The sequence below is a fragment of the Oncorhynchus keta genome, unplaced genomic scaffold, assembly GCF_023373465.1.
Source record: "Oncorhynchus keta strain PuntledgeMale-10-30-2019 unplaced genomic scaffold, Oket_V2 Un_contig_720_pilon_pilon, whole genome shotgun sequence".
Lineage (NCBI taxonomy): Eukaryota > Metazoa > Chordata > Actinopteri > Salmoniformes > Salmonidae > Oncorhynchus > Oncorhynchus keta.
In genome coordinates, this window is record NW_026289323.1 from 77130 (window position 1) to 92500 (window position 15371).

The following is a 15371-nucleotide window of genomic DNA, read 5'->3' on the forward strand; positions in this document are numbered from 1 at the left end:
GTATTCAACCCCCTTGGTGTTGTGGGAGAACTACAGTGCCTTGCGGAGGCATTCACCCCCCTTGGTGTTGTGGGAGAACTACAGTGCCTTGCAGAGGTATTCATCCCCCTTGGTGTTGTTCCTAATTTGTTACATTACAGCATGTCATTTAAATTTAAATTTGGAATTAATGTCAAACACAAAATAGTCCAAATTAAAAAAAAATAAAAAAACATAAAAGTGGTGTGTGTATGTGTATTCCCCACTTTACTATGAAGCCCCTAAATAAGATCTGGTGCAACCAATTACCTTCAGAAGTCACATAATTAGTTAAATAAAGTCCACCTGTGTGCAATCTAAGTGTCACATGATCTCAGTGTATATACACCTGTTCTGAAAGGCCCCAGAGTCAACAACACCACTAAGCAAGGGACACCACCAAGCAAGTGGCACCATGAAGACCAAGGAGCTCTCCAAACAGGTCAGGGACAAAGTTGTGGAGAAGTACAGATCAGGGTTGGGTTATAAAATATCTGAAACATTGAAAATCCCACGGAGCACCATTAAATCCATTATTTAAATAATGGAAAAGAATATGGCACCATAACAAACCTGCCAAGAGCGGGCCGCCCACAAAACTCACAGACCAGTCAAGGAGGGCATTAATCAGAGGTAACAAAGAGACCAAAGATGACCCTGAAGGAACTGCAAAGCCCCACAGCGGAGATTGGAGTATCTGTCCATAGGACCACTTTAAGCCGTACATTCTACAAAGCTGGGCTTTACGGAAGAGTGGCCAGAAAAAAAGCCATTGCTTGAAGAAAAAAATAAGCAAACGCGTTTGGTGTTAACCGAAAGGCATGTGGGAGACTCCCCAAACATAGGAAGAAGGTACTCTGGTCAGATGAGACAAAAATTTAGCTTTTTGGCCATCAAGGAAAACGCTATGTCTGGCGCAAACACAACACCTCTCATCACCCCGAGAACCTCATCCCCACAGTGAAGCATGGTGGTGGCAGCATCATGATGTGGAGATGTTTTTCATCAGGAGGGACTGGGAAACTGGTCAGAATAGAAGGAATGGATGGCACTAAATACAGGGAAATTCTTGAGGGAAACCTGTTTCAGTCTTCCAGAGATTTTGAGACTGCTAAAGCAACACTCGAGTGGTGAAAATGTAAATGTCTTGTAATGGTCAAGTCTAAGCACAGACCTCAATCCAATTGAGAATCTGTGGAATGACTTATAGATTGCTGTGCACCAGTGGAACCCATCCATCCAGCTGGAGCAGTTTTGCCTTGAAGAACGGGCAAAAATCCCAGTGGCTAGATGTGCCAAGTTTATAGAGACATATCCCAAGAGACATGCAGCTGTAATTGCTGCAAAAGGTGGATCTAAAACCAAATATTTAGCATCTTCAAAGTGGTTGGCATGTTGTGTAAATCAGATGATACAAACCCCCCGAAAATCTATTTCAATTCCAGGTTGTAAGAAAACAAAAAGGAACAATGCCAAGGGGGGTGAATACTTTTACAAGCTTTTTGTACAAACATGAAGGGCTTTAATTTCTAAACAGTAAAACATATATGAAAATACTCTCAAATAAAAGGTGACATTATGTACTGTCACCGAATAAGAAACATTCTATCTCAAATCCAAAATGCTGGAGCATAGCACCACATGTAAAACTGTAAGCTTCACTGTCCAAACACATATGGTGTTGACTATGTGTGTCTGGTAAACACATGTGGATCTGGTGAACAGTTATCACTGGTTGACCAACTACATGAATACTGACCTCAGAGTCTCCAGTTTACAGTGGGGATTCCCCAGTCCAGCAGAGAGCAGCTTCACTCCTGAATCCTTCAGGTCATTGTAACTCAGATCCAGCTCTTTCAGGTGTGAGGGGTTTGACTCCAGAGCTGAGACCAGAGAAGCACAGCCTTCCTCTGTGACTCCACAGCCTGACAGCCTGACAAAGAGATCATCATGACTTCACAAACACACTGTTAATTTAAAACCAGTAGTGTAGAAGGACAATGGCAGATGCATTTGGTTAATTATCCAAAACAACATATAGATTCATTTTCCATCTCCTAGAATTGTGTGATCATATTGGTATACTAATGTGAATCAATGCATTTATTCAATATGTTATTCAATATAATATTATACACATATTAGAATGCAAACTTTTCTCTAAACTGAATATTTCTTCCTGATGATTCGTTCATAAATGTCATGTTATTTACTCACAGAGCAGCTCTGGAGGCTTTGACCACTGGCAGCAGCCGCAGAAGACCATCCTCTGATCTGGAGTATTTCTTCAGGTCAAACACATCCAGCTCCTTTTCTGAAGTCAGCAACACAAAGACCAGAGCTGACCACTGTGCAGGTGACAGGTTGGGTTTTGAGAGACTTCCTGATCTCAGGTAGCTTTGGATCTCCTCCACTAGAGAATGGTCATTCAGTTCATTCAGACAGTGGAACAGATTGATGCACCTTTCTGGAGAGGGATTCTCCCTGATCTTCTCCTTGATGTACTTGACTGTTTCTTCATGGCTCTGTGAGCTGCTTCTTGTCTTTGTCAGTAGACCTCGTAAGTGCTTCTGATTGGACTCCAGTGAGAGGCCCAGAAGGAAGCGGAGGAAAAGGTCCAGGTTTCCCGTCTCACTTTGTAAGGCTTTATCCACAACACTCTTGTAGAAAGTAACTTTACGCCTTTGTTTGATCCTCACAGAAAAGCTCCTGGACGTTGTTCTCAGTTTGTCCATTACATTGTCATTGTTGTTGATGAATGAGAGGAACACATATACAGCAGCCAGAAACTCCTGAATGCTCAGATGAACAAAGCAGTACACCTTGTCCTGGTACAGCCCACGTTCCTCTTTAAAGAGCTGTGTGCACAATCCTGAGTACACTGAAGCTTCATTGACATCAATGCCAGCCTCTTTCAGGTCTTCTTCATAGAAAATCAGATTGCCATTCACAAGCTGTTGAAAAGCCAGTTTTCCCAGTGACAGAATGCTCTCTTTATTCCAGTGTGGACCTGTCTCTTCTTTCCTAGGATACTTTTCATTATTCTGTTTGGTATAAAACATCACAAGGTGTGTGTACATCTCAGTCAGAGTCTTGGGCATCTCTTCTCTCTTATGTTTCAGCATGTGTTCAAGGACTGTTGCAGAAATCCAACAGAAGACTGGAATGTGGCACATGATGTGGAGGCTCCTTGATGTCTTTATGTGTGAGATGATTCTGTTGGCCAAGTCCTCATCACTGAATCTCTTCCTGAAGTACTCCTCCTTCTGTGGGTCATTGAACCCTCGTACCTCTGTCACCTGGTCAACACACACTGAAGGGATCTTATTGGCTGCTGCAGGTCGGGTAGTTATCCAGAGGAGAGCAGAGGGAAGCAGATTTCCCTTGATGAGATTTGTCAGCAGAACATCCACTGAGGTTGACTCTGTGACGTCACAACAGATCTTGTTCTTCTTGAAGTCTAGGGGCAGTCGGCACTCATCCAGACCATCAAAGATGAACACAACTTTGTACTTGTTGTAGTTGGAGATTATTGATTTTTTGGTTTCCATTGAGAAGTGATTGAGAAGTTCAATGAAAGTGTTTTCCAATTTCATCAAATTCAGCTCCCGGAAAGGGAATGAAAATACAAATTGGACATCCTGATTTGCTTTTCCTTCAGCCCAATCCAGAATGAACTTCTGCACAGAGACTGTTTTTCCAATACCAGCGACTCCTTTGTCAGCACAGTTCTGATAAGTTTGTCTTGTCCAGTTAAGGGTTTGAAGATGTCGTTACATTTGATTGGAGTCTCTGGTCTTGCTTGTTTCCTGGTTGTTGTCTCAATCTGTCTCAGCTCATGTTCATTATTGACCTCTCCTGTTCCACCCTCTGTGATGTAGAGCTCTGTGTAGATCTTATTGAGAAGTGTTGGGTTTCCTTGTTTAGCGATCCCCTCAAATACACATTGAAACTTCTTCTTTAGATTAGATTTGAGTTCACGTTGGCAAATCACAGCAAGTTCATCTGAATGAAGAAATACCACACAGGATATTACTATTACGTCTGTTTTAATGTCTACATTATTGTAGGACTGTTATAAAAGGGCTGACTAACTGTGAACCAGTTAGAGCAGAATTAAAGATAGTGTTAAAGTTAGGGCTGACTACTGCCCCCTTTGGAGGAATTGCGTGCCCATAGTAAACAGAAAATAAATCTGTCAAAAATTGCTAATACATGCATATAATAATTATTATTGAATAGAAAACACTCTAAAGCTTCTAAAACCGTTTAAATTATGTCTGTATGTAAAGCAGAACTCTCAGGGCAGCCATTCTCCCAAACTCTCTCTTGCCCAACTTTGACGTCATCGCCCCCACCCTTCCCAAGCAGCTACAGACCCAAGAACAGTTTCTCTGTCTTCAGCGCGATGTCTGCTTTCAATGGGGCTTTTCATTGTGAGAATCGCGCGCGCTCACAAGACTTTTGGCGGGCTGAAACCTTCCGGTCACACGAAAAAACAGGTTACTCTCATGCGCGCCTCGGCTCCAGTGCTCTCTTTCTTCCAGGAATGACTAAACGATGTGTGTGTTTCTGTTCGTGCTTAGGATTGTTGTCCACCTTTATAACATGCTAAAGCTTCTGAACTAAGTTTGACCAGTTTAGTCGACATATAATATGTAATTTTGACGTTTTGGTGCGCATCCACTTGAATTTTGGCTGCATTTCAACTTAAATATGTCGTGTTTGATAACCTAAAGACACAGACTTCAAAACTAAACGCTGTTTTTGGTAAGTATAATTCCTTCCAGGTCTTCTGATGGAAGAACATCAAAGGTAAGGGAATATTTATGTGGTAAATTTGGGTTTCTGTGGACTCCAAGATAGAGGAGACATAATGATACATTTGGAGCGCCGACTCCTAGTATAGCTTAGTGAACGCAACCTGTAACGTTAAAAATAAATGTAACACAGCGATTGCATTTAGAAGAAGTGTATCTTCCTATACATATGTAAAACATGCATATTTAGTCAAAGTTTATGATGTGTATTCCTTGTTAGCTGACGTTATCTGCCGGAGCTATTTCATTTCTCAGGACATTTGAGTAGCATTTTTAAACAATGCGTCATTGTAAACAGAGATTTATGGATATATATTGCAGATTATTGAAAAAATGAATGTACTGTGTAACATGTTATATTACTGTCATCTGATGAAGATTTCAAAAGGTTAGTGAAATGATTTTTTTTTAATCCTGCGTTTGTTGATTGCATATTTTTTCCTACTTGGCTATGCTAATGAGCTATGTCTGCGGTGGTGGTTTGACATAAATATGTGCTATGTTTTTGCCGTAAAACATTTTAGAAATCTGACTTGTTGCCTGGATTCACAACGAGTGTAGCTTTAATTCAATACCCTGCATGTGTATTTTAATGAACGTTTGAGTTTTAACTAATACTATTAGCATTTAGCGTAGCGCATTTGCATTTCAAGAGCTCTAGATGGGACGCCTGCGTGCCAGGTAGAAGCAAGAGGTTAACAACCCTCCAGGCAAGCTTCAATGCTATACAACTCTCCTTCCGTGGCCTCCAATTTCTCTTAAATAAGTAAAACTAAATGCATGCTCTTCAACCGATCGCTGCACCTGCCCGCCTGTCCAACATCACTACTCTGGACGGCTCTGACTTAGAATACGTGGACAACTACAAATACTTAGGTGTCTGGTTAGACTGTAAACTCTCCTTCCAGACCCATATCAAACATCTCCATTCCAAAGTTAAATCTAGAATTGGCTTCCTATTTAGCAACAAAGCATCCTTCACTCATGCTGCCAAACATACCCTTGTAAAACTGACCATCCTACCAATCCTCGACTTTGGCGATGTCATTTACAAAATAGCCTCCAATACCCTACTCAACAAATTGGATGCAGTCTATCATAGTGCAATCCGTTTTGTCACCAAAGCCCCATATACTACCCACCATTGCGACCTGTACGCTCTCGTTGGCTGGCCCTCGCTTCATACTCGTCGCCAAACCCACTGGCTCCATGTCATCTACAAGACCCTGCTAGGTAAAGTACCCCCTTATCTCAGCTCGCTGGTCACCATAGCATCTCCCACCTGTAGCACACGCTCCAGCAGGTATATCTCTCTAGTCACCCCCAAAACCAATTATTTCTTTGGCAGCCTCTCCTTCCAGTTCTCTGCTGCCAATGACTGGAACGAACTACACAAATCTCTGAAACTGGAAACACTTATCTCCCTCACTAGCTTTAAGCACCAACTGTCAGAGCAGCTCACAGATTACTGCACCTGTACATAGCCCACCTATAATTTAGCCCAAACAACTACCTCTTTCCCAACTGTATTTAATTTATTTTGCTCCTTTGCACCCCATTATTTTTATTTCTACTTTGCACATTCTTCCATTGCAAAACTACCATTCCAGTGTTTTACTTGCTATATTGTATTTACTTTGTCACCATGGCCTTTTTTTGCCTTTACCTCCCTTATCTCACCTCATTTGCTCACATTGTATATAGACTTGTTTATACTGCATTATTGACTGTATGTTTGTTTTACTCCATGTGTAACTCTGTGTCGTTGTATCTGTCGAACTGCTTTGCTTTATCTTGGCCAGGTCGCAATTGTAAATGAGAACTTGTTCTCAACTTGCCTACCTGGTTAAATAAAGGTGAAATAAAAATAAAATGTATAAAATAAAAATATCACTAAGATTTGTATAGCAACATAGATACATTGGCTGTTCAGCTGCGGAGGAGGAGACTCAGCCTAGGAGAAAGGGTTAAATATCAGTGCTTGTGTCAAATGTTTTGTTGTCTGAATAACAGTGGAGGAGGAGACTCAGCCTTGGAGAAAGGGTTAAATATCAGTGCTTGTGTCAAATGTTTTGTTGTCTGAATAACAGTGGAGGAGGAGACTCAGCCTTGGAGAAAGGGTTAAATATCAGTGCTTGTGTCAGATGTTTTGTTGTCTGAATAACAGCTGTACCGACCCTTTGGGAAGAATTAAACTTGGTTAAAGCTTCTCTAGTGTCTCTGAGTTATTTACTCTGAACAACAGTGTTCAGGCTGCTACAATATCATTGAGTTACACAGCTACTTTAGCTCTACTTTAGATACAGCTTTTAAATGTTATAAAACACTATTCAACATGAGGCAGACAGATCTTACATTTCTCCAGTGTGTCAGCAAGCTCCTTCTGGTTCATTTTCCTCAGGACGTGCAGTGTGATCTTCAGAGCCCCCTCTGGCACTGCTCTCCTGCTGCTCATCTTCAGCATCCACCACTTCCTTATCCTGCTTCTGACTCTCAAAGCCTTCTGGGAGTTCTGGACTAAGAATCCTCTTGAACATCTTCAGCTCGTTTTTCACAAATGTCATAATTTTCTCTTCAAGCAACTGAAATAAATCAAGTAAATACGTTAAGCAAGAGAAGAAATGCTTTCTCATTAACACATTAATGAATGATTGACAGATCAACTTTACTTGAGGTAAACAAAATCAAATGTACATAACAGGACCACATACACTGAATATGGAGGCCAGGTCTGTTTGATGACTCTGGGAAGACTGAACACTGAGAATCTCTGACTCTGATCTCTCCTGTTGGTTTCTGTGGAAAAAATGTGAGATTACATCTCCTCATCCAGGGAGTGCACACACACACAAGGAATGTTGTGTTTGTTTATTGTTGTTTTAGGACTATGAAAATGGACAAAATGATTAGCCTATGGATTATGAAAACAACAACAATAAATGGGAAAATGGGAGGAGAAATGACTAGAGACAGTGTTGTTTAACTCACTGACCATGTGACCCATGAGTTCTTCTTACCTTTGTTCAGTAGAAAAGTCTCCCTCTCTAAAGAATATAGGTTCCATCATAGACTTGTCACTCTTCATGGACACACAGCTGGGAACAGGGGAGGCTGGTCTCTCCTGCTGGATTGGTCTTCAACACAACAGAGACAAACATTACATCTCTCATCTCCTCTGAGCTCAGATGGGGAAACATAAGAAGAGTTTCACAAATAGAACTGAACATAAAAATAGTTTCATTCCAAAATGCTATATATATATCCATTTTCAGAAATGTTCGTAAATGAGCTTTTATTAGCTTTTATTGTTTAAAGAAGTTATGTTTATGTTATGTTATGTTTTTTTGCTACATGAGGAGGTGGCACATGGGTACCTGCTTCTATAAACCAATGAGGAGATGGCATGTGGGTACCTGCTTCTATAAACCAATGAGGAGATGGCACGTGGGTATCTGCTTCTATTAACCAATGAGGAGATGGCACATGGGTACCTGCTTCTATAAACCAATGAGGAGATGCAGCGTAAGAAGAGTTTCACAAATAGAACTGAGTTCCAGACGTTAGTGAACGCGCGCGAGCAGTGTGTCATTTTTAATAACGAAATTCATTTAGCGTCGCGAGCGTTGTGGTCAGTCTGTCAACCCCACTAAAAGGCTGGTGTCGTTACTCTGCCTTCTCCGGGGGCATGTTGAGGTACATTTACTAACCAGGAGGGTTGAATTATGTAATTTATTGGAGGGCTGGAAGACGCACTCTCGAGGTTGTTTACTCACAATATCAGATATTAAGATGATGTTTATAATGAATGTATACTGAGGTTGAGGTTCTGACTAGTGATTATTTACCCGGGGTTCAATACCTGCTATTGAGGCGCCCTGAAAATAATATTCAAAAGTTTGGTCATTGGACACAGAGGGTTTAAACACTAAAGTTACCGTCCATCTAGTGAAGAGAGGAGAACCGGACAGAGGTAGCCAGCATCTGTCAACGAGAGAGGGAGAAGCCCTCCACGGGATTTCACAGGTGGAAGAAACAACCGGGGAGCTCCATCGGTCCACAAGAAATGCAGACAGCCGGTGGTGATGTAGTGGTCCAAGAAGGCCTAGCAGTCAGACGTCTTGTCGTGTCCCTTGTATATATCGTTTTTTTTTACATATTTTTCTTCGCATATCTCTTCAAACATTTTGCTAAACCTCAACATCTAAATACCCTCCTGCAACCCGCCTCACCCAATGTAGCGTGGATCTGTATTTATATTTACCTCGGATCCAGAACCCCTCAACTGAAGCTAGCCAGCTAACTACCAGCTATCAGTCAGCAAACCATTGCTAGCGGTCATCAGCTAACCTTTAGCTCGGAAAGCTCTCGCCAGTTCGAACAACGCGACTCTAACCAGAGCATAACGGACCATTTTTATCTGGATCTTCACAACTAGCTAACTAGCTAACCGCAACCCTGGATGACTACTCCTGGCTAGCGTTTCCATGCACTTAGCTTGAAGCTAGCCCGGCCAGAGCTCCTGTGCTACCACCGAAGCATACTCCTGGGCTACAATATCCGGACCCACGATCGGTCTATCGATGTCACCGCATGAAGAGGCATAAACAGACTTAACCCCATCGCGACGTCCCCCAAAGGCTAACTTTCTAGCCCTTCCTATCTGCTTGCTTGCTAATTCGGCCTGCTAACTGCTAGCTTGTTTAGGCCCGGCCTACTAACTGTTAGCTTGTTAGCACAGTTGCTAACTGTCTGAATCGTCGCATCCCCAGCCAGCCCAACCACTCACTGGACCCATATTTACTTTCAATCTCTTTTAGATTTTTAATTCGATTATACCTTCCGGTAACTTTCCTCACCCAATGTGATACGGAATATTTTTAAGTTTTAGAACACATTCAAGAACATCCAGAAGCTAACCAGCTAACTAGCTACAAGCTATTTAGGCAGTTAGCCACTGCTAGCGGCTTTTACCTTCTGTCCTAGATAATACTCGTCAGTCTAGCTTCCCTGTCCCATCCACCGCTGCCCCCTGGTGACTGTGATCACCTGGCTACATAGCTGATGCCTGCTGGACTGTCCATTAATCACGGTACTCCATTCTGCTTGTTTATGTTTTATCTGTTGGCCCCAGCCGCACTCAGGCTCTGTGTGTAGTTAATCCGACCCTCTCTGCCTAGTCAACGCCATTTTACCTGCTGTTGTTGTGCTAACTGATTAGCTGTTGTCTCACCTACTGTTTTAGCTAGCTCTCCCAATCAACACCTGTGATTACTGTATGCCTCGCTGTATGACTCTCTCAAATGTCAATATGCCTTGTATACTGTTGTTCAGGTTAGTTATCATTGTTTTAGTTTAAAATGGAGCCCCTAGTTCCACTCTTCATACCCCTGATCGCTCCTTTGTCCCACCTCCCACACATGCCGTGACCTCACCCATTACAACCAGCATGTCCAGAGATACAACCTCTCTTATCATCCATCACCCAGTGCCTGGGCTTACCTCTGCTGTACCCGCACCCCACCACACCCCTGTCTACGCATTATGCCCTGAATGTATTCTACCATGCCCAGAAATCTGCTCCTTTTATTCTTTGTCCCCAACGCTCTAGGCGACCAGTTTTGATAGCCTTTAGCCGAACCCTCATACTACTCCTCCTCTGTTCCGCGGGTGATGTGGAGGTAAACCCAGGCCCTGCATGTCCCCAGGCACCCTCATTTGTTGACTTCTGTGATCGAAAAAGCCTTGGTTTCATGCATGTCAACATCAGAAGCCTCCTCCCTAAGTTTGTTTTACTCACTGCTTTAGCACACTCTGCTAACCCTGATTTCCTTGCCGTGTCTGAATCCTGGCTCAGGAAGGCCCCCAACAATTCTGAGATTTCCATACCCAACTATAACATTTTCCGTCAAGATAGAACTGCCAAAGGGGGAGGAGTTGCAGTCTACTGCAGAGATAGCCTGCAAAGTAATGTCATACTTTCCAGGTCCATACCCAAACATTTCGAACTACTAATTTTAAAAATTACTCTCTCCAGAAATAAGTCTCTCACTGTTGCCGCCTGCTACCGACCCCACTCAGCTCCCAGCTGTGCCATGGACACCATTTGTGAATTGATCGCACCCCATCTAGCTTCAGAGTTTGTTCTGTTAGGTGACCTAAACTGGGATATGCTTAACACCCCGGCAGTCCTACAATCTAAGATAGATGCCCTCAATCTCACACAAATCATCAAGGAACCCACCAGGTACAACCCTAAATCTGTAAACAAGGGCACCCTCATAGACGTCATCCTGACCAACTGGCCCTCCAAATACACCTCCGCTGTCTTCAACTGATGACTGCCTTGCCTGGTTCAGTGTGTAAAATCGGAGGGCATGCTGTCCGGTCCTCTGGCAGTCTCTATGGGGGTGCCACAGGGTTCAATTCTCGGGCCGACTCTTTTCTCTGTATATATCAATGATGTTGCTCTTGCTGCGGATGATTCCCTGATCCACCTCTACGCAGACGACACCATTCTGTATACTTCCGGCCCATCCTTGGACACTGTGCTATTTAACCTCCAAACGAGCTTCAATGCCATACAACACTCCTTCCGTGGCCTCCAACTGCTCTTAAACGCTAGTAAAACCAAATGCATGCTTTTCAACCGTTCGCTGCCTGCACCCACACGCCCGACTAGCATCACCACCCTGGATGGTTCTGACCTTGAATATGTGGACATCTATAAGTACCTAGGTGTCTGGCTAGACTGTAAACTCTCCTTCCAGACTCATATCAAACATCTCCAATCTAAAATCAAATCTAGAGTCGGCTTTCTATTCCGCAACAAAGCCCCCTTCACTTACGCCGCCAAACTTACCCTAGTAAAACTGACTATCCTACCGATCCTCGACTTCGGCGATGTCATCTATAAAATAGTTTCCAACACTCTACTCAGCAAACTGGATGCAGTTTATCACAGTGCCATCCGTTTTGTTACTAAAGCACCTTATACCACCCACCACTGCGACCTGTATGCTCTAGTCGGCTGGCCCTCGCTACATATTCGTCTGGCTCCAGGTCATCTACAAGTCCATGCTAGGTAAAGCTCTGCCTTATCTCAGTTCACTGGTCACGATGGCAACATCCACCCGTAGCACGCGCTCCAGCAGGTGTATCTCACTGATCATCCCTAAAGCCAACACCTCATTTGGCCGCCTTTCATTCCAGTTCCCTGCTGCCTGTGACTGGAACGAATTGCAAAAATCGCTGAAGTTGGAGACTTTTATCTCCTTCACCAACTTCAAACATCTGCTATCTGAGCAGCTAACCGATCGCTGCAGCTGTACATAGTCTATCGGTAAATAGCCCACCCAATTTTACCTACCTCATCCCCATACTGTTTTTATTTATTTACTTTTCTGCTCTTTTGCACACCAATATCTCTACCTGTACATGACCATCTGATCATTTATCACTCCAGTGTTAATCTGCAAAATTGTAATTATTCGCCTACCTCCTCATGCCTTTTGCACACAATGTATATAGACTCTCTTTTTTTCTACTGTGTAATTGACTTGTTAATTGTTTACTCCATGTGTAACTCTGTGTTGTCTGTTCACACTGCTATGGTTTATCTTGGCCAGGTCGCAGTTGCAAATGAGAACTTGTTCTCAACTAGCCTACCTGGTTAAATAAAGGTGAAATAAAATAAATAAAAATAAAGTGGTAACTATGATGCTGCTGGTAGAGTAGCTAGCTAGTTTATCTAGCTGTACCGACTAGCTAGGATAACTAGGATGCTGCTGGTAGAGTAGCTAGCTTGCTTACCGAGCTGTACCAACTAGCTTGGTTAGTTAGCAGGTCGTTCGTCTGTCCCTTGTCTTGATGATGATGACGAATCTGGTGAACCACAAAAATGAAACAAGGACAGAGAGTGAAAAGGATCTGGCTACACACTGTCCCTGACCATAAAGAAAAAAGTGAAAAAAGAAAACATTTAGCGATAAACTTCGGTGTTTCAACACATAAGCCGAACGTGGACGCGGACAGTTCCAGAACGCGGACATGAGCAGTGCAACACAATCAACACAGTCTTTACAGGGTTACAGTGTTTTTTTTATAACAATATGTTCAGATCTGGGCCCATATCCACAAAGCGTCTCAGAGTAGAAAATTGGTGCTAAGAATAAAGACATTTTACACTTATGGGTATAAGTGGCTGGGTAACTATGCATGAAGTCTCTAGTCCCACCTAGTCAGCATATATTTAGGACACCTCGTGAGCTGTAATGATTTATGTATAATAATTATGTATCACAATATACTGTACTGTGTACATCTCTAAAGCATTTTTTCTTCATTTTGGCAAATGCTTTTTTAACAAGATTTACTCAGGTTTTCGCCCAGTGGACCTGTGGAGACCTGGTCGAATGGTGGCTGGTTCAATTCCCGGACCGGGTGCTGGAAAAAATGGGAGGAATTGATCGCTGGAGGGCTGCCTGGTACATATTCTCAACATATTCACCTTTCGTTCAACGTTGTTGGCAACGTTATTGGCAAGGGACATGATGCCTACTATGCCAAAGATATTTAGAGTTGTTAAACGGGTGTGAATAGGATTGAGAACCCCTGCAGTACCTCCACAGACCCCGGATTGAGAACCCCTGCAGTACCTCCACAGACCCCGGATTGAGAACCCCTGCAGTACCTCCACAGACCCCGGACTGAGAACCCCTGCAGTACCTCCACAGACCCCGGACTGAGAACCCCTGCAGTACCTCCACAGACCCCGGACTGAGAACCCCTGCAGTACCTCCACAGACCCCGGATTGAGAACCCCAGTGATTCACAGTAAGTGTTTTCATCATAATTAAGACGTGAGACAACCACATATCACATTCAAATATACAGGATACGAACATTCCATTCCTGATAAACAATGGATATATAGTGTTTCATCTTAAGATAGCTATTTATTTTATTTTTATGAACTCGATGGATATAATGGATATATAGCGTTTTGCAATAAAAACATTTTTTTTACACATCTTAAAACTATTAATTAAAATCTGAGAACATTAATATTTAAGGTACCCATAAGCAACCATTCAGATTAAAAACAAATGTGAAAATGTGTAGAAAAAACCTCTGAATAATTATTCAACAGAATTGTCATCTCACCTCTCAACTTTGGTGTCACGTTCCCCAGCGAGAATCATTTTAGAGGCAGGTCCCCTCTCCTCTCTCTCCCCAGAGAGACTCATTTTAGAGGCAGGGCCCCTCTCCTCTCTCTCCCCAGAGAGACTCATTTTAGAGGCAGGGCCCCCCTCCTCTCTCTCCCCAGAGAGACTAATTTTAGAGGCAGGGCCCCCCTCCTCTCTCTCCCCAGAGAGACTCATTTTAGAGGCAGGTCCCCTCTCCTCTCTCTCCCCAGAGAGAGTCATTTTAGAGGCAGGGCCCCCCTCCTCTCTCTCCCCAGCGAGAATCATTTTAGAGGCAGGTCCCCTCTCCTCTCTCTCCTCAGAGAGACTCATTTTAGAGGCAGGGCCCCCCTCCTCTCTCTCCCCAGAGAGAGTCATTTTAGAGGCAGGGCCCCCCTCCTCTCTCTCCCCAGAGAGACTCATTTTAGAGGCAGGGCCCCCCTCCTCTCTCTCCCCAGAGAGACTCATTTTAGAGGCAGTGCGCCCCTCCTCTCTCTCCCCAGAGAGACTCATTTTAGAGCACTGACCCTAAAACAGAGATCCAACATGTTGGTTGTGGTTAACACAGTTAAACACAGTACTTCCTGAATGTCAATTGTTATCATTTAATAATTATCTCTAATAGTCAGGTGATTTAATGCAATTAAAAGTTGTGAAATGTCATCTCCATGGTAACTTTCAATAATAATAATAATAATGATCAATGCATATGAGAGGGGTTTCATATCCTGCTCGTATAGTAAACCTGACGGGCCGAATGATTCATCATGAATCTGGCGTTATGATAATCATAACTTTTTTTTTTTTTTTTTTTTTTACTCATGGGCAAACATTTTAAGCCATCTGGAAATGACAACAGTTATATCAGAAGCTATATCCCAGTCAGGGATTAACATTGACTGTGTATGGAAGCTATATCCCAGTCAGGGATTAACATTGACTGTGTATGGAAGCTATAACCCAGCCAGGGATTAACATTGACTGTGTATGGAAGCTATAACCCAGCCAGGGATTAACATTGACTGTGTATGGAAGCTATAACCCAGTCAGGGATTAACATTGACTGTGTAGAGAAGCTATAACCCAGCCAGGGATTAACATTGACTGTGTATGGAAGCTATATCCCAGTCAGGGATTAACATTGACTGTGTATGGAAGCTATAACCCAGTCAGGGATTAACATTGACTGTGTAGAGAAGCTATAACCCAGTCAGGGATTAACATTGACTGTGTATGGAAGCTATAACCCAGCCAGGGATTAACATTGACTGTGTATGGAAGCTATAACCCAGTCAGGGATTAACATTGACTGTGTATGGAAGCTATAACCCAGCCAGGGATTAACATTGAC

The 15371-nt window shown here is 43.0% G+C and overlaps 2 protein-coding genes across 2 annotated transcripts in view; one reads left to right on the forward strand and one right to left on the reverse strand.

The window, feature by feature from the left end:
• Nucleotides 1-14538, reverse strand: part of LOC118383331 (NLR family CARD domain-containing protein 3-like) — a 28341-nt gene extending 13803 nt beyond the window's left edge. The window contains 8 exon segments of the mRNA XM_052511666.1: nucleotides 1778-1951; nucleotides 2236-3739; nucleotides 3742-4023; nucleotides 7194-7272; nucleotides 7274-7420; nucleotides 7550-7634; nucleotides 7856-7972; nucleotides 14001-14538. Of these exon segments, the coding sequence (XP_052367626.1) occupies nucleotides 1778-1951; nucleotides 2236-3739; nucleotides 3742-4023; nucleotides 7194-7272; nucleotides 7274-7420; nucleotides 7550-7634; nucleotides 7856-7972; nucleotides 14001-14533 (2921 nt within the window). The 5' untranslated portion in view covers nucleotides 14534-14538.
• The window catches only part of LOC127926217 (NACHT, LRR and PYD domains-containing protein 12-like), a 142388-nt gene that overhangs the window by 66131 nt on the left and 60886 nt on the right, over nucleotides 1-15371 (forward strand). The gene's annotated exons all lie outside the window — the stretch shown is intronic.